The sequence below is a fragment of the Pavona decussata genome, unplaced genomic scaffold (assembly GCF_977016875.1).
Source record: "Pavona decussata unplaced genomic scaffold, jaPavDecu1.1 SCAFFOLD_361, whole genome shotgun sequence".
NCBI lineage: Eukaryota > Metazoa > Cnidaria > Anthozoa > Scleractinia > Agariciidae > Pavona > Pavona decussata.
Genome location: NW_028145740.1, coordinates 139,258 through 163,825, shown reverse-complemented (window position 1 = coordinate 163,825; position 24,568 = coordinate 139,258). Strand labels below are relative to the sequence as shown.

Below are 24,568 nucleotides of genomic sequence, written 5' to 3'. Positions count from 1 at the left end.
TCACCCTACGATCGTTATCCTTTGCGGGCAAAGCGCGCTGGTAGTGGGCAAAATATCACGTCGTGAATCTTATAGGACCCAAGTGGAAACCGGCTTACGCCAAAGCAAGAATGATAATCACTTCAAACCCGTTGCCTGGATTCCTAATTTAAAAAAAAAAACGTCGTAAATGAAAACTGCTGACCCATCCGTTTGGCAAAGAAATTTTGAAATCTTTTCGTTGCTCAGGTCAAGGAAGGGAACAATATTTCATTTGGGTAAACCACGCGCGTTTTTATCGTGTGGGCAGATGGTTGTGGAGTAAGATCTGCTAGGCGCTGAGTGGCTTGGAAGCATGTCAGCATTTCACTTGCGTGGTTGATCTCACGGTTCATTCACTGCTCTCCCCAATGGGATCTGCTTGTATAAAAACCCTGGATACGGAACACAACCACAAGTATAGTGTCGAGAAAGAGATCGATGATGCTTTGGGTAAGCGTATCTTTTAAATTTTCTTTCTCATTTTACAACGAACGATTGCGGGAAAGCTTGGCAGTCGACGTCTTTAAAATTCATGAACAATGTATTGTGTTTTAAACGAACGCATCAGTTTACAACTTCTCGCAGTCCCTTCCCTTTGAAGCAGCACCCAAGATGAAATTTTCTAAATAGCCTTTGAAATAAGGGTTCGAAAATTTTTAATAAGCCCCAAAAGTCGCACTTAAAATACTTAATATTCGATTCACATAAAATATTTTATTCAGCGAACTTTTCTTTTATTCATTAGTTTAGAATTTCACTCGTATTGTTTCACACTCCTGTCTGTTATCTATCTACAAGAGAACTAGGTATTATAAGCACTTTGAAATGAGATTTGTGCATGATCGAACTTGCGAGACTGTGAGCCCATGACAATTTCTATTTAACACTCGAATACACCTGTTCCTTCCGATTTCCTTTCGTCTGCCAAAATTGTCAAGTCGTACAAGCCCTCTTTATTGTGTTGTGACAGAAAAGCAATACAAAAAGGTCTGACATAGAATAAGAAAAGTGAATCAGATTGAAAGCCCGGCTAGCTTTTTTGTGACTTTAAAGTCGGATTGGCGTTTTTATCAACACAAGGAGTCCGTGATTTCACAAACGCGCGCCACGAAACCACGCTTAACTGGCGCGAAGAAGACGAAGCTAATTAGATCTGGATCGAGCAAATACTGTGCTAATTATTAGGACATAGTCATCACAGTTTCGACTGTTTTGGGCTATTTGATAGCAAGAATGATTATTTCCCTATAAGCGTATGTTGCCAAATCGTGCCGCGCCGGCATTGGCAGATAGGTTTGCTAGATGCGGGAACTGAGTCAGTAAAATAATTGGGAGAAAAATCAACTCTTCGGCGACCTGTGAGTGAACAGTGGACAAAATCGTTTTCCCGTATCGATAAATAGTCGACTGCGCTTGTGAGGATTTGTAACCGAAACAGCTAATGTTTATTTCCCGAGAGAAATGAGAGCTTCCATTGGTACAAGACGGCGGTATAGTCGTATGTTTGTGCGGCCAGCTGCCCCTAGCAGAAACATTAAGCATGGTAAGGAAAAGACAAATGACTGACGCATGAAGTAGCCGCTTGGCGATCAACTTTACCCCTGATAGATTAAATTGAAAACCAGTAAAATGTCGGTTAACCACGAGCGAAAATGGATTTCATGCGCTGATCAGGAAAGAAAGAATTTCCGTTTTTAAAAAGTAGAAAATATGATCGACATGTGTTGGCTTTAATTACTTACAGGTGTAGAGGAAGTCGTATTCCCGGGCTATCTATTCATGCAATTCAGTTTTTATTTTTTCAAAACGTGTTGGTTGTTTTCTTTATTGTTTAGACTTCTGCGTTGAAAGAAGACACGTAAATATATATAGCGGCTTTTACTCAGTTTTAACTTCCATCAAACGGCTTCATGTTTTTGCTTATTTAATGATCTGGAATGTCACCGACACAACAAAAGCAAAAAAGTTAAATATGTAATTTTCTTTTCAAACCTGAAGCAATTATTATTTTTTGTCATCTTCTTGAAGGAGGCTTATAATTTATGCTTTTTATGAACACTGTGGATCGTATTTTATTCTTTCTTAGATCTTGGCCGTTTGTTAATAAATGTAACGAGTTGCATTCAATTCTCGCGGCCAAGTAGTCACAAAAGGTTTAGCTATAAGCGTTTTAGACAAGTATGTATGACAATTACCGAAATTCTGGCTACCGGCTTTCATTTAATTATTGCGGTACTTTGGCTTTTCTCCAGGTTCTTCCTCATTATAACCTTAATTTGCATTAAGATATGTTTACTAGATTGCATTGCGAAATTTTTGGCTTTTGTAAAATTAGACGGTATAAATCAATAAAGGCTTTCCAGTGCAAGAGTTAACCGCCAAAGAAATCCATCAAAAGATAAAAAATACATTTTTAACTGTTTCACCCTTTCTGTACTAACTTCCAATGCACGATAACACGCATAAATTTATTATGGTAATATTCTCGTCAAAAATTACAAACAAGAGAAAAAAATACTGACAAATTAACGGGAATGAATACAAAATTTGGTCGTCTGTAAGAAATTCAGCGAAACTATCAGATGTTAGGCCATAACCAGCTTCTTTCCTTAAATTTTTTTGTCATCGAATCAAAATAGCAATTCTCCTAACTGATTGCAATGCATTTACCTAAAAGTCCGTTGGGAAGAATATACTGAAAAATCAGGGCTTCCCTTTTGGGCAAAACAATCTCTCTTTTTTGGTGACAAACAGTCTTTATATTAGTGCATTTCTTATAATTAACTCTGATAATGAATCAGAGTGTTCTGGAAATTACACACAAATTGATAGATAATTCACGTTGCCACCATAATTCCGCTCATTGAAAATCTCGTGTCAGATCTCGTATATTCAATCTGCGGCGGGCTCAGCATTGGTCAGTTCACGGTTGCTAGGAGACCAAATCCTCTGAGGTTTGCACGTATACGTACGACACAAGTAACAAAATTCCCAGTTTCTTGGCCAAATATCCCGTGATGAGCAGAACGCATGCGCGCAAACTTAAGGAGGCCCGACGACGGCGACGGCAACGAAACCGCCGCAAAACAATAGGTTTAATGAGCAAAAATAATCGCTCTGCACGTGCGTTTTACATTTTGGTTCATTTCTTTACCGTCCTTTGCTGGCAACAACGTGAAATGACCACATTTAAGGTTTTGTGGAGAACGTCAACGGACGACGGTGAATGTTTCATTTTCTTTCTTAAGTAACTTGTACGCCATTCCAACCAATTTGGTTCCTGGATAGTTCGCCATTTTTGTAAAAGTTGAGCGTGTTGAACTAATCGCGAAGTAGCACAAATGAAATAAAGATATATTTTCAGGTGACGTTTCCGTTGCCGTTGCGGTTGCCGTTGCCGTCGTCGTTGCTTAAGCTCTCTAATTTCTGGCCTGTTACGTTTAAGCTAAAAAAAAAACACGTACCTATATAACAAAGATTTGTTTCTTAATTTTCGCTTAATTACATCGAGGCTCCACTGTATATTTCTCCTTTTCAAATGACAGTGAAACTTGCACGTGACCTCTGAACTGTAACTTAAGTGTTTCGTTGGCTGGTTGCCGTCTGTGTGCTGACGGATCTGTCGATTGAATGATCACTTCACCAGTTGCTGATGATAACTGACTGAATGATCAATTTTAAAATTGATTGTCTGATTGATTGATCGATTGATGGATTGATTGATTGATTGATTGATTGATTGATTGATTGATTGACAAGACTCTCTGACTAACTGACTGATAAATTGGTTAGATTGACTAATTGTTCGATCGAACCAGGATCGAACTTTTGGCAATGACTTAATTGTCCATTAACTGCTTGCAATCTTGATTGATTGATTGATTGATTGATTGATTGATTGACCCTTTTTAACAGAGACATCAATTCAGCCCCATATTCACGTGACTAAAGTGCCTGTGGAATGCGCATGCGAATCCAATAAAAATGACAGCAAAGTGTGTAATATCTGTGATGATTACACGACGTACAATACCGCCAGTGGCTCTTCAGATAAGGCATCGGCTATGGCGGCATCAAGGTAAAATATCCTCAATTTATCTGTAAGATAATTTTATTTAGAAACTGAAAACCATACATAGCATTAAAATGTAAATTCCGTGTGAAGATCCAAAGAAGCAAAACACTTTCTAAATCTATAAACTTCCCTGGGGAGTTCTGGTGCAGGCGTGTACTCAATGGGACGGAGCCACTGCAAGATAAATTATGTTTTAGGCATTGCGTCTCCGTTCTTGGTTTTTGCATCGGAATGCCTTTATATCGTGCACAATTATATCCTATATAACTGTGATTTGATTTTTCTTTCTCCACTGAAGAGTAGGCATGTATTACAAAAAACGTATTCTAGTTTTATGCTGTTTCTTCTCTGCCTCAGTGTACGCTGTCATTATCCATGTTTGACACTTGGAATATCGGCCGAAGATTGGTGACTGTTTTCCCAAACCAGTTTCAGAATATTTCGAAACTGATTCGGACGGACTTATTTAGGTTAAAATGGCAAAAGCAAAAGCCTATCGACAAATGACGACTTGAGGTGGAAAGTTTAATCTTGTCGTTTGCGACTGCATCGATCGCAGGTATTTCGTGTCCTGTAATGACAACCTCGTTCCTTAGGGCATTTCCCTCGTAAATTGGAAGGGGAGGGGAACGGAGATTGCTGTAATAACCTTCAGGGTCCATATGATTGAGTAAAATGACTGATACGCAAATGTGAAACTAAAAAAAAAAAAAAGAAATAGGATGGTTTTGCAAATATTTTTAACGATTTCCCTATAAAATGAAGAAGAAGCCAATCCATAAAATCCGGATTTGGATTTGTTTATTGAAATTTATCCCGGGGGAAGAATTTCGGTGTGTCAAAATCTTTCTTTAGATTTAGCGTTTTACTGCCAATGCCAAAGAATTCATCTCTGATTTCGTAATGTACTGATTCAACCGATGACAAAATAATTGAAAAAATTACCACCAGCGATAGTCATGCGGTGCAATATGTCTGCAAACTTGGTCAAAATTAAAAAAAAATTCAGGCAATATAGATATGTTTGTAGAGAATTTATGCTCTTCAATTCCGTTGGGTTATAAATCATACTAATTTATCTTTCGGGCTGTAATTGTTGAATTGGGAAGAGAATGCAATTTCTATTGCTGGAACGTTGAAAATCAGCCCCGCTATAACGTACTGCGTCAAAACACCTAACTATATATATAAGGGCACAAAGTCGAGTCTTACTTGTTAGTTTTTACTTGCGGTCTGTCAACAATGAAAGTTAATCACCAATTCAATGAAGAGGAATTTCACTGAAAGGGCGAAAAAAGGTTAAATAAAAAATAAAATATAGTCGTAAAATTTGTGCTCAAAGCAAGACTATTCTGACTGAGCAACAACGAGAGAAAGAGAGCTTCGCGTACAACTGGTACATGTTCGTGATTCCAGACCGGGAAAATCTTACAGATTTTTTGTCAGGTAATGAAGCTGTTATTCCAATGTTAGAGATGAAAATAACTTACAGGATAGTTATGGAATGACTAAGCAAATATCAGGTTCGCTTTTAATTTAACCTCGCCATCGGCATTCTACGTCTCCGGTTATAACGTGCCGGCCTAAACGTGGCGCTAGAATATACTGAGGTAACGAGTTGACTTAGTGAAGAAGAGAGCGTTGGGGTTGGGAAACGGGACTATTTCAAAACAGCATAAATATGCATCTGGCGAACTTGAAACTATTCGGGTAGGTATCAAAAAATACGCAGTCTGGATGGACCCCTCTCCTCCGTCTTCCCCTATGGAAAAGTGGGAAATCCAATAGACCAAATGGCATTCAATGCTTTCAAACCTTTCGGTCCGGAACACTGAGCTAACATCATTGACATAATCAAATAGGCCTTATCACCGTTTTCGACGCCATTTTGACGAGTAGGCAAGCACATCTGAAATAACAGTATTTGTATGGAAATCCGATGTCAAATAATCTTTATAAAACATCGCTTCTGAAAAATTCATGAATTGGAAACTTTTGGCACTAGGAAAAGGATTTTAAGAAAAAAATTGGAGGGACGTAGCTGTGCCAGAAAGCGTCCAGTCGTGTTTTGAACTTTCCATACATTTCCCCGTATTTTTTCCCGCGAACTATTTTTAGTAGCAGTGTTCGGCTGGTTCGCTATACAGATAAATATATGGAAAGTTCGAAACACGACTGGACGCTTTCTGGCACAGCTACATCCCTCCAATTTTTTTTCTTAAAATCCTTTTCCTAGTGCCAAAAGATTCCAATTCATGAATTTTTCAGAAGCGATGTTTTGTGAAAATTTTTTGACATGGGATTTCCATACAAACACTGTTATTTCAAGACTGTTTGCCTACTTGTCAAAATGGCGTCTAAAACCGTGATAAGGCCTATTGCTGATTGAAATGCTCTATTTTGGTCTGTCGGGTTGTTTACTTTTGATAAGCCGAAAGACTTAACGACACTGACTGGGTTATCATCTGTTTATTAATGGCAAGATGGCTAGCATAAGAAACGGAGAAGAATTTTTCAGGCTACTCCAAAAAGACACATCAAAACAATGCAAAATTCACCACGTTTTACTGTTTCTCCATACTCCGGGGAGGTACTACATGTATGAGTTAACCAGAGTGTCCCTCCCGAAAAGCCTGGTACTCAGTTTAACAACAGCTTGCGTAGCTGGCGTAATTAGGGAGGGGAGGGGGAGCAAGAAGAATTGAGAAAAAAAAAAAAGAGGACTGAGGAGAGGAGAGTCCCCTCTCCCCTCTCCCCAGTTCTCCCTTTTCTCGCTCATCCTTGGCCTCCTCGATTACCCATGCACCATGCATGCTCAGCTAGAGGCAGGAGCTTATGGGTCATAAGCTCCCGTCAGAGGTTAGGTTAACAATGCGTCGGTTTGGATATTCCGTCTGTTTTTCATATTTTGCGACCATCACAACACTCACCTTTGTATATGACAAAATTACCAGCAAATTTAATTCCTGCGTTGTGTGGACCTCTGCATTCAAAAGTTTACTATCTATTTCAGACAAGTCGAGACAAGATTCGGTTTAAAAATAGGGCAAACCCCATAACTTGCTTGTTATTTTTGCAATCATTACTTACCTGCCAGCGTATTCACGAATCATACGTACATTATAGTTTTAACCGGGAACCAACAACACATGTAGAACGAAACGTGTCTAAAATGAGCTGTTTCATGATGCATGATTTGAAAAAAAAGTACCTGAACCAATTTTAAATATGATCAGTTTGAACACTGACAGTCTTGCTAAACTAAAAAGTGTTCAATGAATTTACCTGATGTGGTTCATATCATCGACTTTGATGATTTTGATTGCCCTACAGCAATTCTTATGTCAAGGGGCCCATTCAAGCTGGTGAGATAGCGTAAACGTACCATTCATAGACATAATCTGTGAAGTGCACAATATAACTTGTTTATTCCACGACCGAACACTGAGGCCCTCTAGAAAAGTTTTCGTTATAGGGGCGCAGTAACATGGAACAGTCTGTCAGCGGAGGCTAAGCAGGCCGCTACTTTGAATAGTTTCTATTCCGCTATTGTATTTTAGAATTTCTCTAACTTAGTTTTAGCACCTATTATAGGATTTTTCAATTTTGTTTGTTAATTTTAATGCCTTAGCTTTTTAGCACTAGGTTTAATGTTGACGGCTCTTTAGAAGACCACTTTTTAGTGATAAGGTTTCCGTGGATAAATAAAGTTGTTATTATATTATTATATAGGCAATCCGAAAATTGTTGACAACTAAGGGAACTCAAGTTTCAGTTACAAGAGGAGCCACCTCGTCTGGGTTGGGGGGGGGGGGGGGGTAGGGTATCGAAGACACCAGTCTCATAAAAATCGCCGACAACGTTTTATTCGCTTCAAAATTTGAGTTAACAAAGAAATATTAATATAGAAAGAGCCAGCATCGCAAGATAAACAAGAAAAGCAAGGTTTGAATCTGGGTGGCTATGCAATAAAGACACCATCTCTTGAGGTTGAGGAAGGAGGTGCAGGCAGAAAACACCATCTATTTTGTGGTCACGTGGTAGCCGATTTCGGCTGGGCCCAAATTCAGACATCCGTCCACGTCATAGCGCGTGACTTTGGTAGACCACCTGCATTTGGTAGATCACTCGACTCGCGTTGGTGTTCTACTTTTTTGCTGTGCTACACCGTGTTGACGAGAGCCAACCAGCTCGAAACAGCTGTCAACGGTTGCCGCATTCTGTTGATTCTCGGTTTGGTCTCTATCATGTCGCTGTCGTGTTAAGTTTTCTACGCAGTCCGATCAGCCTTGCAGAAAATTGAGTCATTAATATTTTTGGCTGATTAGGTCTTTTACAGATTTTCGTAGTGCGGTTCCCTGCTTATTGTTTACCAACCTAGTTCCCAGGGTCTCTCTTCTTCCCGCCCCTTGGAGAAGAAGAGAGACCCTGGGAACTAGGTTGATTGTTTACAACTAAGGAAGAAGGGGGTGGGGGTGCAGAAGGCGTATACGCTGACAATTAATGTTATACATTTCTAAATATATAAAATCTCCACCAAATTTCGCGATTTTTCCTAAGGATTTATCCAAGAACATTTTGGTATGACATGTCACTGTTCCAGTGACTTGATGCCAGTTCCTATGGCAACAAAACTTTGAAGAGCTGTTTTGCGAAATGTTTTTGTCTTTCTGATTAACAACTATAAGTTTATCGTTGTAACATTTTCACATTTTATCGTATTTTAGCGTTTTCTTTATTGCATTTTGTTTTTATTAAATTTGTTACTTCTGAATGGTTTTGGTTTGAAAATAAGAAATCCAAGATGGCGGATCCAAATCAGTTAAAGCGTAACTTCTATACTTTGCACGGACATCATAGACCAGTTTAAAGGAATCAAAGGATCAGTTTTCGACGTACTATAAACTGTTTGAGGTTTATTGTTATAGCTTATAATTAAAAGCCGCTTGAAGTCAGTTGTGGAGGGCCCCGGGGGGGTACTCGGGTATAAAAGTGACGGGGACGTGCGAAGACCTTTTTTGGGTTTGAAATTCTCGGCTTGGACTTTTTTTGGGTTTGAAATTTTCTGGTGGACTTTTTTTGCCCTTAAGATTTTGGCGAGGACTTTTTTTGGGGTTGATGAAAATCGTGCCTGCCTAAAGTTTTGTGACAGATGCACGAGGAATGAATAAAGTCGGACGCATGAAATATCTCGCATTCTCTTGGTGTTTTGTACTTTTATTGTTTTTGATGCTTAAAAAATTTGAACTTTTTTGGGTTACGTTTTTGGCTGCTGGACTTTTTGGGGGGTTTTCCTTAGCGTGACGGGACTTTTTTTGGATTTCAAAATTCGGCCTCATTCGCACCTCCCCGTAACTAATATTACCCGAGTACCCCCCCCCCCACCCCCTGGGGTGGAGGGTGGGAAGAGTAGATTCTCATCCCCTCCCCCTTCTTTCTTCGTGACTTTCATATAGTTTCCTTAAAAATCAAGACAGCTGCACAGTAATATCCGACTGACACGTTCTATCTATCAAATTCTCGGCTGTACGAGTGTCCTAGAGCTCAGCCGGTAGAGCATCCGAACGAGTGGTATAAATCGGAAGGCGGGATTAGCATGCGAAGCAAGCGTTTTCGTGGAGTTTTCTCAGTGCACTAACAAGCCAGTTTGGTTTTTTGGATGCGCGCGTGATGGGGCGAGAGCGCGCGGTCAAAAAGCGAAAAACGCACAAATGGAAACCCTTGCTGCGCAAGCTAGGTGGAAAGGTTCGACTCAGACTGTTGGGCGAATTCGGAGTTTTTTTTTGTTTTTTTTTCGTGTACGGATTGTACGTATGATTGCATTGTGTCATTGACTGAAAAAAATACATCTATCAAATTCCTCCACTGTTACAAAGGTCTTTGAGATTAAGACTAGACAAGGCGGAATATTAAAAATATCGTTAGAAAGAAGTTTATTCGCTGACAAAAGAGAAGGCGAACAACCCCTCAACGTCAACGTAAGGAATTCACTAGCTCTTTATTTCTAGATCTTTTTTCTTTGCAACTTTTAGTTTTTATCAAAAGGGATTTGCTGAAGCAAAGACATGCAAAAATTACAGAGAGATTTAGGGCTCGACGTTTAAATCGACTTGAAGACATCAAGCGTTAAGTAAATCCGCTATATGTTTATACATTTAAGAATTGGTTCATGCTTAGCGTGCGTATATCGAGTTATGGATGCACGCAGGAAGTTTGGAGAGCACGAGAAAAGCGTAAGAGTTGCTCGAGGCGTAGCCGAGAGCAACTCTAGCTTCTTGAGTGCTCTCCAAACTTCCCAAGTGCATGCATAACTCGATATACGCACAGCTAAAAGCATGAACCAATTCTTTTATAACATAGTGAAAATAAAGTTAATGATTCTTGGAAAACAGGTTGTGTTCCCGATTAATTGCACAATTCTCTGTACAAAAAAAAAAGGCGAAAATGGTTTCTCATATCGGTTTAATCTTAACGTTTCATCAAGCTTCAAGCTCTTATAAATATACATTTTTTATGCTGTTGTCTCTCTGTAAAAGTTTTTTAATAACACAGCGCGCGCATCCTTCGCCCATCTGACTTGCACACGTCATCGGATGGACGCACGGCCGTGCGTATGTTGAGAAATGTACCATGATGAAGCCAATAGGAATTAGACTAGGATGCACGCGCGCTATGTTATAATGTGAAATCTATCTTAATTGACCCGACCAGCTCTGTTGCGATAAACAACGATACAACATTAATTGATGTTGGCAACACAAATTATGTCATGACGTGATCACTGCGTCACGGACAGATATAATGGCAAAGCGCCATTTGTAGCACCTAAAAATAGTGACAGGCAATCAAGGCGCGTATCACTAACAGAATGCTGTGTGCTGCTTATGCGTTGAGCAATCAGAGTTTTTTTAAAAATACATGTAGATGGATTTCACGTGCGTGTGAAATTTTAAAACGTATAAAAAACAAAGACAAACAACAAAACAAAAAGACGAGATTGAATTCAATTCCCATAAGATTAATTTGAAAAAAATACGTGCTAATATTCTTTTAAAAAAAGTAGAGCAGTCAAACATGTGAGATTAAAATCAATTCCCTGAAGAGTGCATGTTAAAATGTACTGTTAATTGACCGTTTAGCTCTCCGCTTATTTGCATTCCAGAACACAGGCAGTCTTCTACTGGTTCAGAGAACGATTGGTTGTTTTTCAGCCATTAACCCGGGACATCAAAAATATCTTTTACGGCGAGGAGATATGAACCAGATGTCATTATTCGAGAACGATCAAGGGATGTAACTGGATCGGAATGGGATCTTCGTCTTCCCGTCTGACAACAGCACTTTCTGGTCCAATGGACCAAAGTCCTTCCGTGCAGTCTAACGAGAGAATAAGGTCTCAGAGAGCTTTAAGACATCAATCAGTCTAAAAAAGACAGGATGTTTATCAGGTATATTATTTTCATTCTAGATTGCGTCAAATTATGGACCAGCTGGACTCGGAAAACTCTTTGTCGCTAACAGACATGAAGCAAGAGCTAGGAAGGGCAGTCGCCATGTTGGACAAAGTGAACACGTCGTCTCCAGCAAGAGATTTTAGGTACGTAGCGTGAAATTTCTCATCATATTGGATGATTCAAGCAAAAAGAGGAAATTGGTTTACGGACGGAAAATCTTTGATTGCTTCATGTATTTGCGTGATTTATTTTGACCAGAAGCGTATCACTTATCATGGGTGATATCTGACAATCACTCGAGACCGACCTGAAGCGAGAGACTGGGGAGAGAACTAAGACTCGGCGTGCGTGACGGAGCGCTGTTTTCGAGCTTTCAGACTTCCTTGGGAAGCTTTAAAGAGGAACTGTCACGGCGATTTCTCGGTATTTTCGTCAACACTACTCAAATGCTTGAAATTATAGAACATTTTCTCTAATATAAAATTTCCCTTACAACACTGAGAGGAAATTATTAAGTGATTTCTCCGAGGAAGAACAAACTAAATTACACTAAGAATACGTGACACTGCGCCTTTAAGAGGAATAAACAAGTGTTTTGTGGTCTACTGAAAACTGAGTCGCTAAAACAAAACTCCTGATGGTAATGCTATCATGTTTAAAACTACTTACAATTTAAATACAGGGTGTCTAACCTGACTTCACAATCCATTGGTACTATAGAAAAACCCGGCAGAAAAACTTAAGCGGAGGAAATCAATCAAAATAAGAACGTTTAAATGATAGTTACTTGAGGGACTGGTTATGAAACCTTGCCATGAAAACAATGGTGCTGCAGTTTATGTCGGAAGGGCCGCAACCCTGCACAATCCTTTGTTTTAACGTTCACACTAAAGTTGAATATCGTAACAAAAACATTTCGATTGGTCATTTGCTCCAACACATTCCCAATTCTACTGTTGTTTGTGCAGGGTCAAGGCCAAAAAGGGAAACAAAAACATATATCAAAGAAGTTTGTCAGGTTTCACAACCATTGCCTTAAATTAACTATGTTTAAATGGCCTTTAGCGTAGGAAAACCTTAGAAATGCACATCCACCCGAGGTTGAGTCAAACTAGGGTGGCCAAGGGAATCCAAAACTTGAGTAGTAAAGCTAGGATTGCAAACACCGCCTCCTCACCTATAAAACTGTTTTTATTTCTAGAGGATCCACAGGAGCATTGAGTGATCTAGACGAGGAGCTAGAAAGTAGTCTGTACTCTGATGAAGTCAACGAAGAAGTCCGAGAGTGGATCGCTACTACATTTGCGCGGACTACCCCAGGCATGCGCAGAAAGAGCCTGGCTCGGAGGCACACGTTTCGAAGTGTAGTACAAGCTGTGAAAGCTAGTCTATACGTAAAAAGGTTAGTTAGAGCGGTTTTCAATTGAGTGTCGTAAGTAATTTCGCGTTTGCTTTGGTTTTGCATTACTACGCTCTGTGATTGGTTAACAAAACTCGTGCCACATTCTCAACCAATGGGAATCCAAACCAAAATCATTCGTGTTTTTGCCGCACGCGTTTTCCCGCGCTTGGCGCCAGTTATATGTATTTGCTTCCAATTATGATTGGCTCGTTGTGTTGTTTACATCTGTTGCAATCGGTCAGAGTAATTATTTTGGTTTTGGTTTTACGACACTCAACTGGAAAACGCTCTATCAGGTAGATTGATAACAGACTGCGTATGAAGTGATCACAGTCGGCTTTTACGTGTAAAGAATCAGTCGAATGAAATTGGCCAATGTTTCATAGAATTATACTGAAGATTTTAAAATTTAGAATATTTATTCAAAGCTAACAAAAATTGACTATTCTGTTAAGAAACATTTATCACCAAAGTCACTTATCGGGCCCGGTAATTGTATAAGTTACCGGGACTTTCGATAAACGTGTCCCAGCTTCCAATAAGTGGAATGACTGGCCCTTCAATCGAAAGGTCGTCACTACACTTAACCTTTTTCTCTTTAGGAAGCTGCCAATGCTGTTGACAACCAGGGGATATAACGCTCGGTCGACTATCCCAGCTCTTGAAGTTCTCATGTTTACTAAGTAACCTGTTCCCGGCATCAGCGATATCTTGTGTCATAAGCTTAGTATCACTGTACTCCTCATTTCTTCAAAGAGTCATCACTAAACTTAATGCTCCTTTCTTGTAGCCTAAACTGGTGCTGAATAAGATCGAAAAATGTACAGTTTAATTACGTCAAAAATGTTTCAGTCCTTAATGACTTACATTCCTCGTGTGTGGGAAGGAGGTTTGGGCAGTTTTCAATTGAGTGCATGTCAAAAATAATTTTGTGTTTGCTTTACTGCACTCAGTAATCGGTTGACAAAGCTCGCTCCACTCGTTTCTTAACATGCCAATGAGAAGCAAAACACAAACCAATCGTGACTTGCTCGCCCGTGTTTTCCCGCGCTTGGTGCCGGTTACATGCATTTACTTCGAGTTCTGATTGGTTTATCGCGGTGTTTACGTTCGCTGTGATTGGCCAGAGGAATCACTTTCATTGGTTTTGATTTTACCCGCACTCAATTGAAAACCGCTCTACAGCTCATCGATTAATTTTTGCGCTCTCTCATTGGACGGCGCCTGAAGGGGTTCATCTCCTCGAACGTTAACAAGAAAACAGTGCGATTACTTTCCAAATGCAAATGTATTTACTTATTTATACCATTTGTACTTTGTTTTCAAGAATTTATCAAAATATGGCCGAGAAATCCAGATTTCAAGTTCCCGAGGAAGTTCAAGTTTATTTAAAGGTACTGGTAACTTAAAAAAGCGATAACGTAGTATGTCAGTATACCGCAGAATACCTGGTTTATCACAATGAGATAACTCAACACTGTTAACTATGCTGTAGATCATTTGCTCTTATTACTAAGGGCCTCTTCATATGAGCCCGGTAGGCGGGACGAATTTTGTCTTAGAACTGTTCATATGGGAAATTTAATCCCGGTTACCAAAAGGGCCCCAAAATACCCGTGGAACCGCGTTCCGACTTGTCATTGACCTTGCAAGCCATGCGCAGTTGAAAATGTTTCGTCACGGAGAGTCCAGGTATCCGGGCTGGAGTGTTTATATGGGAAAAATTTCCAGGTCGGTTACCGAGATCTCTATCGCAAAAATCGAGATCTCGGTAACCCGGCCAGGCCGCCTTCTCATATGAACGTATCGAAATTTTTAGAAAGAAAAGAGCGGTGAGGAGAGATCTCGGAAACCGAGCCAGCCCGGTCGACGGACCGGGCTCATATGAAGAAGCCCTAAGACTAATAATTATATTGGCTCGTTTGACTTCCACTCCTTTCCACTGTTACGCTGAGTTGCATGCAAAATTTGGCCCATTTTGCGACGTTAGGCAGTTTATTTTAAGAATGTTTTAATTTTAGTCGTCGTAAGTGCTGCCTGAGCTGAGTTATCAGCCTCGGATCAAGGCTTGAGATTTTATCCGTCTAGTCGAGGGATTTAGGTGACGATGAGCTCTCACAGACACCAAAGAGTCGGGGCACGATTAAAGCAATCAGAATTGAAGACTAAAGGAGCTTTTAAATACTGAATAATCATCTTTAAAGCGGTTTTCAATTGAGTGTCGAAAGTAATTTCGTGTTTGCTTTGGTTTTGCCTTACTAGACTCTATGATTGATTGGAAAAATTCGCGCCATTTTCTCAACCAATAGGAAGCCAAACCAAAACCAATCGTGCTAGCTTGGTCGCACATGTTTTCCCGCGCTTGGCACCAGTTACATGTATTTGCTTTGAGTTCTGATTGGCTAGTTGTGTTGTTTACATCTGTTGTGATTGGCCAGAGAAATTACTTTGTTTGCTTTGGATTTGCATTACTACGTTCTGTGATTGGTTAACAAAACTCGCGCCAGTTTCTCAACCAATGGGAATCCAAACCAAAACCAATAGTGTTTTGGCCGCACGCGTTTCAGTCCCGCGCTTGACGCCGGTTACATGTAATTGCTTCGGATTCTGATTGGCTCGTTGTGTTGTTTACATTTGTTGCGATTGGCCAGAGTAATTACTTTGGTTTTGGTTTTACAACACTCAATTGAAAACCACTCTAGTAACCGACAACAAACAAATAACTAGTTTAACTATTTAAACCTAATTTGTATTGGCACCTGATGTTTTTCCAGTTGTTTTCTTGTTTTCCGCGTTTGTTTTTTTAGTTGTTGTTGTTGTTGTTGTCGTTTTTATTGTGTAACAGCGCCTTTTAAAGATATTTTCTCTTTTCATATTCTTTACTTAGAACTTGGACAACTGGACGTTCAACCCGTTCAAGTTTAACGACCTGACAGCTGGGCATCCCCTTCGGTACATTGGCCACGAACTCTTCACGCGCTATGATCTACTAGCAAAATTTAAGGTAATTTAGTGCATACTAGGCAATAGAGCGTTTTTCAGTCGAGTTTTCTAAAACCAAAAAGGAAAGGAATTACTCTAGCCAATCAGAACAAAATAGCGCAATGAAGCAATGAGAATTCTAAGCAAACACAAGTAAACGGCGTCAAGCGCGGGAAAACGCTACAATTGTGTTTTGGCTTTAATTCTCATTGGTTGAGAATGTGGCGCGAGTTTTGCTAACCAATCACAGAGCACAGAGATTACTCTAGCCAATCACAACAGACTAAATAGCGCAATGAACCAATGAGAATTAGAAGCAAGTACAAGCAACCGGCGTCAAGCGCGGGAAAACGCTACGATTGTTTTTAGGTTTTAATTTTCATTGGTCAAGAAAGTGGCACGAGTTTTGCTAACCAATCACAGAGCGTAGTAAAGAAAACCGACGCAAACGCGATTTATTTTCGACACTCATTTGAAAGCCGCTCTAAAACGGTGATTCATATACACCGTGAAGAGCGTAGGCCCGCCATCTTAGACTGCTCAACAATTAGAAATATGAGGCAACGTCGATTTTACCAGATTTAGTACTTCTTATCATTGACCTATTCCAACAAATTCGAGACGTCACCCCATATTGACGATTTTTTGTTTCCTCAAACAGATCACCACTGCAACATTGGACCGATTCTTAATAGCTGTTGAGGAGGGCTACAAGCAACCCCAGAATCCTTATCACAACGAGTTTCACGCAACCGATGTAACGCATTCTGTGCATTATTTTCTGTCACGCGTCGGTTTGATGGTAAGTGAAATCACGCATCCTCCATACTGCTTGTTCCTGCTTCCCTTTTCTCGAAAGCTCCGACAACCTGTCCTGTAATTTTTTATCGACTGGCGTAAATTTGTAGCATAAACTGACCAATGTGTGGTTTTCAAAATCAATAAAGTATGAATGTCGATTCAGGAACTTAAGACTTGAGTACAAGTTGAGCTCATTGCGAGACAAGTTCATTTCAGGGCATGTTACATTAGGCAACGACTTGCGCGACTTGTGCCGCAACGACGCAACGAAATTGCGGGACAAGGTGCAAGAAAAATTGCCTAGTGTAACAGCACCTTCACTCTAAAGTTTAAGTTCGGGGGACGGAAGTATGGACTCATAATGAGGTTACATTTTCATAAAAAGGAGGGAAAAAGATAAAATATTATGTACATACTGGAAGTCATCAATTCAACTTTATGCTGGTAGCTTATACTTGAAAGAAATAATACTTGTTGTTCTGTTTTACAGCATTCTATAAGTGACCTGGAAATTTTCGCTATTCTTCTATCCGCCATTATACACGATGTTAATCACACTGGAACTACAAATAACTTTCACGTCAATTCGAGGTAATCTGCAATTTTATCTTGTAAGGCTAAAGAACAATAATCACACCCAAAGAACAAAAGTCTCCTCAATTTAATTTCATTCCGTTAGAGGATCGTTGCCCGTGCCATACTTGTGTGACTGACATTGGAGTCTTCGTCAAACAGACAATCGTTGATTTCCAAAGAAAGGGAAGGGAAAAGGGCAAAGTAAACCATACTTAAGAAATTTAAAACAAGATGAACAGTATCCATGAGAAATATATTTAATCCAATTGCTTCTTTTTATTTTCAGATCAGATCTAGCTCTGTTGTATAATGATCGTTGCGTGCTGGAAAACCATCATTTATGCTCTGCATTTACGCTTTTGAAAAAGGTAAGTGTAACGTTGAACTTTACTGCAAGTCTCAACCGCAGATCTTTCTCACCTCCACAGTGATTATTTTTTTTGTAAGGTCATGCGCTTGAAACTTGAAAATTACTTCAGCTTATACCTTTAAAGTTACCTAATTCCTATCTAGACCGGGACGTTTATTCGTCTTCTGGCTATGACAATGATAATGATCATGAAACTTGGAGGATTAATAGCACGTCCAAAGATGCTTCCTTTGTGGTCCCCAACGAGATATGACGTCATATGACGTGATAATTGCGTCACGATTGCCAAATGACGGCCATCTTGGATTTCTGGATTTCCCCGAAACTTCAGGAAAGCGCCAAAATTGAACGAAAAGTAATCAAAACTAATAAAGGAACACCAATACAAACTAAAAATATAAATGTTACAGTAAGAAAAGAGACTATTCTTCATTTTTCAAAGCGATTTGCCATTTTCTAAAAAAAAAAACGTCTGTTAAAAATTGGTTGCCAAGGTTACAGCCAAGTCGAGGAACACCAACCGACCACATCAAATTCTTTCCAGACACATTTCTGGAAAAGTCATAAAGTTTTATGGCTGTTGCTCAAATGTTAAAAATGTTATTCAGGTTCAAAGTCACAGCGACTAGAATCCGCTTCCCACCCCCTCGGTCAATGAACATAGTGCAAAGACCAACATTTTCTATTTTATTTTACAGCGAGACCAAGACATACTTGCAAGCTTAACTCCCGAGCAATACAGGTTTGTATTCAAATTTTCACCATTTACTGAATCTTGGACAGTAATATTCAATTACCCGGCGGCGGAAGTAGACGCGATAACATATGATAAACTTTTCTTTTAACTTGATTAATTTTCGTTTTCTATTCTATTAGTCTTTCCTTCCAACAACACTAGAAACATTCTACTTGGTTTTGATTCGACAAAAAATATTTTAACCTGGAGCATATATAGTCATAGTTTACCGCTAAATTCTCAAAATATAGATCAATCCCAATCTACATTTTTTTCTGGTAATTTCAAAGATTTCCACAAAGGTGCTTAATAGAAAACTTATCTGTTATCTTTAATATTTTTCCGCAGTGATATACGTACGCTTGTGGTCGACATGGTCCTGGCAACAGATATGTCTTCACACTTTGAACAACTTCGAGCAATGAAGGCTGCTTTGACAGTTCTGGGAAGGTAAGAAAACTGGCGACATATCATACGTGTTACTCATCTATGTCAGCTAAAATCATCAAATTTAATGGTGGCTCCCTGTTTCTCCTATGTTTAGTAATCCTGAAATACAAAAAGGAAACCAAAAACACAAGTCCGACACCAACACCCTTTATCAATTCCTCTTCTTGGCAGTTTTTTATCTTTTGCTCAAACTGCCGCACATGATTAACGTCAGTGGGTCTTCCAAAGTCTGCGTTGAGTATCAACAGTGTGCACACTCGATCTATTTCCCTTGTTATAACATCTGTCTTCTTTAGTTCTCTGGCTGCTTTCCGAACCAGTGTGCCCAGGATATTCCAGGAACTTGAACACAAACTGACAAAAATTATTGAATGACTGATGGATTGACTAATTAATTGATTGATTGATTTATTGATTGATTGATTGATTGATTGATTGATTGATTGATGGATGGATGGATTGATCGATTGATGGATGGATGGATGGATGGATCGATTGATTGATTGATTGAAACACAAACAGGGTTCTTGTGTTTTAGTTTTACTTAGCTAAGACTTAATAATTTATCGACGCCACAAAGTCTCGAAAGAATACAGGCAATGTTTGAAATCAAGGAAGAAAAATTTTAGCTCTCATTTTTCAAGAATTAATAATCTACTTTTAATTTTTTCTTTAAAGTCAAGTAGAAAAGGGCCAAGCGCTAGAATTCATTCTTCACGTTTCTGATATCGCCAACCCTGCGAAAGACTGGGAACTACATCGTCAATGGACGTCTCGCATCATGGAAGAATTCTTTTGTCAGGTTAGCAAAGAATGCCAACTCTTTATAATAAACATCTTCCATGCTTGACTTTGAAGCCTGCACTGGCCTGTGTAGGAAGTGCATGAGTTAAGTTACAAGAGAAACACACCTCAATTAACTATCCTAAACGTGCTCATTAGCCGAGGGCTTTGTTATTGTTGCCATTTTCGGTATGCGTTTTTATTCTTTCCAAGTTAATGGATCCGTTACAAAAGATATCTCATTTTTTACATTGTAGGAAGCGGATGGGAGTCAACGAAATGAACATTTTTATTCGTTCAATTGGAAGTAACGAGGCCAAACTCCTGACTTTTCAAGCATAACATAACATGCACACCTATGAGAGATGTGAGATAAGCGAATAACGATACTTAATTGGTTTATTCGCGTCGACAGAGCCAGTGATCTCAACTGACTTTAGCAAAACTAAAGCGCAAAGTATCATTCACAGCAAATAACAACAAGAACGTCAAAACATTCACCAGAGTTCAAAGCAAACACACCCACAAGGCGTCAAACGGGGGAAAGCGCACGCGACGATCGAACACGCAATCCACTGTACGGAAAAAGACGGCGGCTGTACATTTTACCATAATACCTTGCGAACCTAACAGCCAGTAGGCACAGGGAAAGCCATATTTTTTGTGAAATTTATCCCTGTGCTAACAACATTATGTATGCTAGGTTTGACGTTTTCAGAACTTTTCTGTGTACGCCAAGAATTATGGTTTTTCCCGTTTCTCCTTGGTTGAGACAAGTTGACATGACGTCATCCTAATGTCTCGGTTCGAAAAGTGGTGCAAGAATTTAACCAATCATAGAGTGTGGTACTGATAAGTGCAACCAGAGAAAACGGGCATTACACGTAATTGCTTTCGACACTCGACTGAAAACTACTTTGGTGTCTCTTATTATACCTACAGGGAGACCGTGAATTGGAGCTGGGGTTACCTATATCACCGCTTTGTGATCGATCAGTGACCTGCATTCCTGAGAGTCAGTTAGGTCCGAAATACATGCAACATATATTTTCTAGATTCTTTAATTTACTGTTCTTGAGAAGATGTAGAACGACAACTACAGCAAAATCTGTGCTATTCTAGACCCCCTAGCATTGAAGCTCTGCATGGAGTACCTCAATTTGTTTTCAAGAAATTTTGGTTTGAAATTTCTCTAATCAAGAGGTAAGGTTGTAAGGTTGTAGTGTTGGATATTTGATGTATTCCCAGAAGTCATTAAATATCGGTTTGCTATTTTTAATTTAGCTTACTCAACCAACACAAAATCTATCCAAGGAAAATTAAAAAAAAGAAAAAAGAAAAAAAGACAAACAAACAAACGAGCTTTATCTGGTGCCAGAGCTCAAGCTCTCTCTTTCTCGATCGTTTATTTTAAACTGATTTAATTGGCAAGAACCATTTACGAATTTAAGATTGAATGAATTTGAAATTGCTTCTTTTCTTCCACCAGGTTTCATTGAATTTGTTGTGTTGCCAGCGTTTGATGTTTGTAGCGAAATGTTGGACATATTACTGGAAACGAAGACTTCAACAGCCGCGGTTGAACTTGGCCTAGAGGGGCATGGGGGCAAGGAAAGGGCCTGGGTAGCACCACTGGCTGATAACAGACGGAGATGGAAAGAACAGTGCCAGCCTCCTGGAAAAGGTAACTTCGATTCGTCTGTGACGTCAATACAGGAACGCTGGTCTCGCGAATTCTATATTCCTCAGTTGTTTTTCTTGTGTAGAAGAAGAAAATTGTGTGGATGAAAATATAAATGAAACAACTGAGGAATAGAGAAACTGCGAGACAAAGCGTTCCTGTATTGACGTCACAGCCCTACTATTCCCAGTCTCCCGTCTTGCGCGGTATTGTACTCAACCAGAAGTGAAATTTGATACTTTTATACGCCTTAAACGCGGGGCATAAAAATTGATAAAAGGGCCCAGTTGTTCAAAGCCCGATTAAGCTAATCCTGAATTAACGTGAACTTTGATTCGATTTTAATTACTAATCAATAAAGATTCTTCAAAATGACTTTTGGCTCTCAGTTTTGACTTAGAATTTTCTTTACCTTTAGCTTGAAATTAGGCTTTGAAATCACTTTTAAAGAGCGAGATGAAAACCGCGATTAGCTTTTAATCGTAGATTAGCGCTAATCGGCTTTCGAACAACCCGGCCAAGGATTTTTTTTATTTTCATACAAGAACAAGTTAACATTTGATCAAGTAAACAAAAAACTCTCTCAGTGATACACTTTAAGTTACAGATCAGAAGAAGCCAGAGCACCAAGAAAGCTTGGAAGATGATATATTATTCAGTGAATGACACAGGCATACTCGGAAAAATAGGAAATCCGAGTTCTCCCAACAGGGCCTTGCGATTACTAGTACGGATGCTCTACCACTGAGTTACAGGAGACTTGTGGGAGCTAAGGCCGTTAAAACTGATGTAAAATTGATATCAAAGTTGAAGTCTAACCCGGGTCAACCTTAAAGGGACTATGTCAGCTGGGGCACAGTTGAGACTAATTTGCATACAACTCGTCGCGGGACTTTTGCTTCTTTGCCATTGCAAAAACTTTCAAAAATATCGCAACAAACAGCTTCTGTAATTTACTGAAGAAATTTGCAATAAAAAAATTAGCAAACTTTCAGAAATTGAACGCGATTCAAACAGATGTAAGCACCTTCCTGAACTCGCCGACGGTATTTTAAAAAGTTGGGCCAACGATTTCAAAGTGCTTCTCATCAATGCGCGCATGCGCCTGGGGTGACATAGTCCCTCTAATTCTACAATGAGCAGTCGCACCCTGGTATCTTGAGCGTTTGCTACAATTCAACTCAGTTTACCAGCGCGTCTGTCACCCATACCCAAATTACATTCCCCAATAGGCCTTATCACGGTTTTCAACGCCATTTTGACGAGTAGGCAAACAGGCTTGAAATAACAGTGTTTGTATGGAAATCCGATGTTAAATTTTTTTCATCAAACATTGCTTCTGAAAAATTCATAAATTGGAAACTTTTGGAACTAGGAAAAATATTTTAAGAAAAAAATTGGAGGGATGTAGCTGTGCCAGAAAACGTCCAGTCGTGTTTTTAACTTTCCATACATTTGTCTGTATAGCGAACAAGCGGTGAACTGCTACTAAAAATAGTTCGCGGGAATAAAATACAGGGAAATGTATGGAAAGTTCTCGACTGAACGCTTTCTGGCACAACTACATCTCTTCGATTTTTTTTTCTGAAAATCCTTTTCCTATTGCCAAAGTTTCCAATTCATGAATTTTTCAGAAGCGATGTGTTATGAAAATTATTTGACATCTGATTTCCATACAAACACTGTTATTTCAAGACGTGTTTGCCTGCTCGTCAAAATGGCGTCGAAAACCGTGATAAGGCCTGTATAAATCATTTACTGAACGTACTTCTTTATTATTTTGTCATTTTTAGAGGTACTTGGTGAGGCGCGCACAAGCTCCAACATGAGTCTGTCAAGTCGAGCATCTGTTGGAGTGCCTGAGCCGGGTAGGGACGAGAACAGAAACAAAAGTCCAAGAAACAGCAAAGGTTTCCTGGCACCAATCATCTCCTAACAACCCTACCCAGGGGAGCGATGTGATCACAACAGTCGGCTCAGCTGCGCACGCGCGCACGAAGCTTGGCTGCTAAGCAAACAGTTCCTTAGACAATCAAGATAACATTCCATTGCAATTGTGGGCGTCGTCTACTTTCAGCGCATGGAACAACTTTATTTCCACAGTAACGTAACTTGATTTCGCAAGTGAGGCATCTTTCTCGGATTCCCTTGATGTAAATTTCTCGTGGGGCGTTATTAACCGTCACTCATTGAGCAAACAAAATGTCATCAATATGTTTTGCTTGCTTACACAACAACTGTGTTTTATCATCAAAACAATTGTCATAATTACTGTGCATGGAATGACCTGCCTCAATGACCATGCTTTCCTTTAATAGTTCAACTTCGGGACCACCATTTAATGGTTTTACAATCCCTTTTCGTAAAAGGAAACTAGGGATACAGGGAAATGTGAAATTTGATATTTTGTTAATAATATATTTATTCCAGTCACTTGATGGACTATTTATGAAGCTCGTGTAATAAAGTGACCTTTCTTCTGTAACTCTGCAACAATAATTTGCGACTAGGGCGCCATAACAGCTCCCTCGAACCCTCCATGAAATGCGAAGAAATTAAAGTGATTGGTTTTGTCCTTTATTACCCCCATTTTGAAATCACTGGTGATCCTTGCAATCTGATTGGCTCTCAACAGTGAGATTTATTCCCAAATTGCACTATTTTTTACTCTAAATCGCATCCTTTCTTTAGCCTATCAAAATGGAAATGAAGTAACAAAAATAGAATATTAAAATTGACCATTAAACTCTGTGATTTCAAAATAGGTGTAATAAAGTGTTAATTGAACTTTGTGTCGTGCAATTTTTGTCTGAAATCATACTTGTGATTTCAAATCAAACTCGCGCTGCGCGCTTGTTCGATTTTGAAATCACGCGTATGATTTCAGACCAAATTGCACTCCACTCAGTTCAATTACCATTATTAATCAACCGCGTTGACGTGATCCCCATTCTTCCTGGGAATGAGGCTAGCTCTTGATTGGTCAACAGACATGAATGGAGTTCAGCCAATGCAAAAAGAATTCAACAGTCGATCAAAAACACGCTTTGAAAATCAGTGATCACTCACCTCTCATTGGCTGGAGAGGCACAACGGAGTTCAGAGATGGGAAGAAACCAGGGCCGAGGTGAGCGCAGGCTCAAAAATCTGACCAAGCGGAAGATCCGCCCACGTTGTTGGAAAGTTGATTTTTGCCATTTTCGGCGCGCCAACAGCATTTAGCATTCCAGGCCTTCC

The 24,568-nt window shown here is 39.5% G+C and overlaps 1 protein-coding gene across 3 annotated transcripts; it reads left to right on the top strand.

The window, feature by feature from the left end:
- The first annotated feature begins 244 nt into the window (after nt 1–244).
- Nucleotides 245–23,812, top strand: LOC146452945 (dual specificity calcium/calmodulin-dependent 3',5'-cyclic nucleotide phosphodiesterase 1A-like). 3 transcript variants are annotated; one of them, XM_085097211.1, is made up of 15 exons: nt 245–471; nt 3,937–4,099; nt 11,565–11,693; nt 12,752–12,952; nt 14,280–14,346; nt 15,840–15,956; nt 16,596–16,736; nt 17,226–17,326; nt 17,598–17,679; nt 18,380–18,423; nt 18,766–18,867; nt 19,546–19,669; nt 20,593–20,674; nt 21,140–21,334; nt 23,125–23,812. In XM_085097211.1, the coding sequence occupies exons 1-15, from the start codon at nt 390–392 to the stop codon at nt 23,265–23,267; spliced, it is 1,773 nt and encodes a 590-aa protein (XP_084953337.1). In that variant the 5' UTR covers nt 245–389; the 3' UTR covers nt 23,268–23,812. The 3 variants fall into 3 exon arrangements, with proteins under 3 accessions (XP_084953337.1, XP_084953338.1, XP_084953339.1); XM_085097212.1 differs by lacking the exon at nt 245–471 and adding an exon at nt 1,419–1,564 and having other exon boundaries at nt 23,125–23,411; XM_085097213.1 differs by lacking the exons at nt 245–471; nt 3,937–4,099 and adding an exon at nt 11,263–11,489.
- Nucleotides 23,813–24,568: the final 756 nt, after the last annotated feature.

What these genes read in the sequence shown, in the direction of transcription:
- LOC146452945 (XM_085097211.1), top strand. Translation starts at nt 390, where the DNA reads ATGGGATCTGCTTGTATAAAAACCCTGGATACGGAACACAACCACAAG. An exon ending in TCTCCAGCAAGAGATTTTAG is followed by an intron (nt 11,694 to 12,751) that starts GTACGTAGCGTG and finishes TTTTATTTCTAG; the next exon opens with AGGATCCACAGGAGCATTGA. An exon ending in TGGAAGAATTCTTTTGTCAG is followed by an intron (nt 19,670 to 20,592) that starts GTTAGCAAAGAA and finishes TTATACCTACAG; the next exon opens with GGAGACCGTGAATTGGAGCT.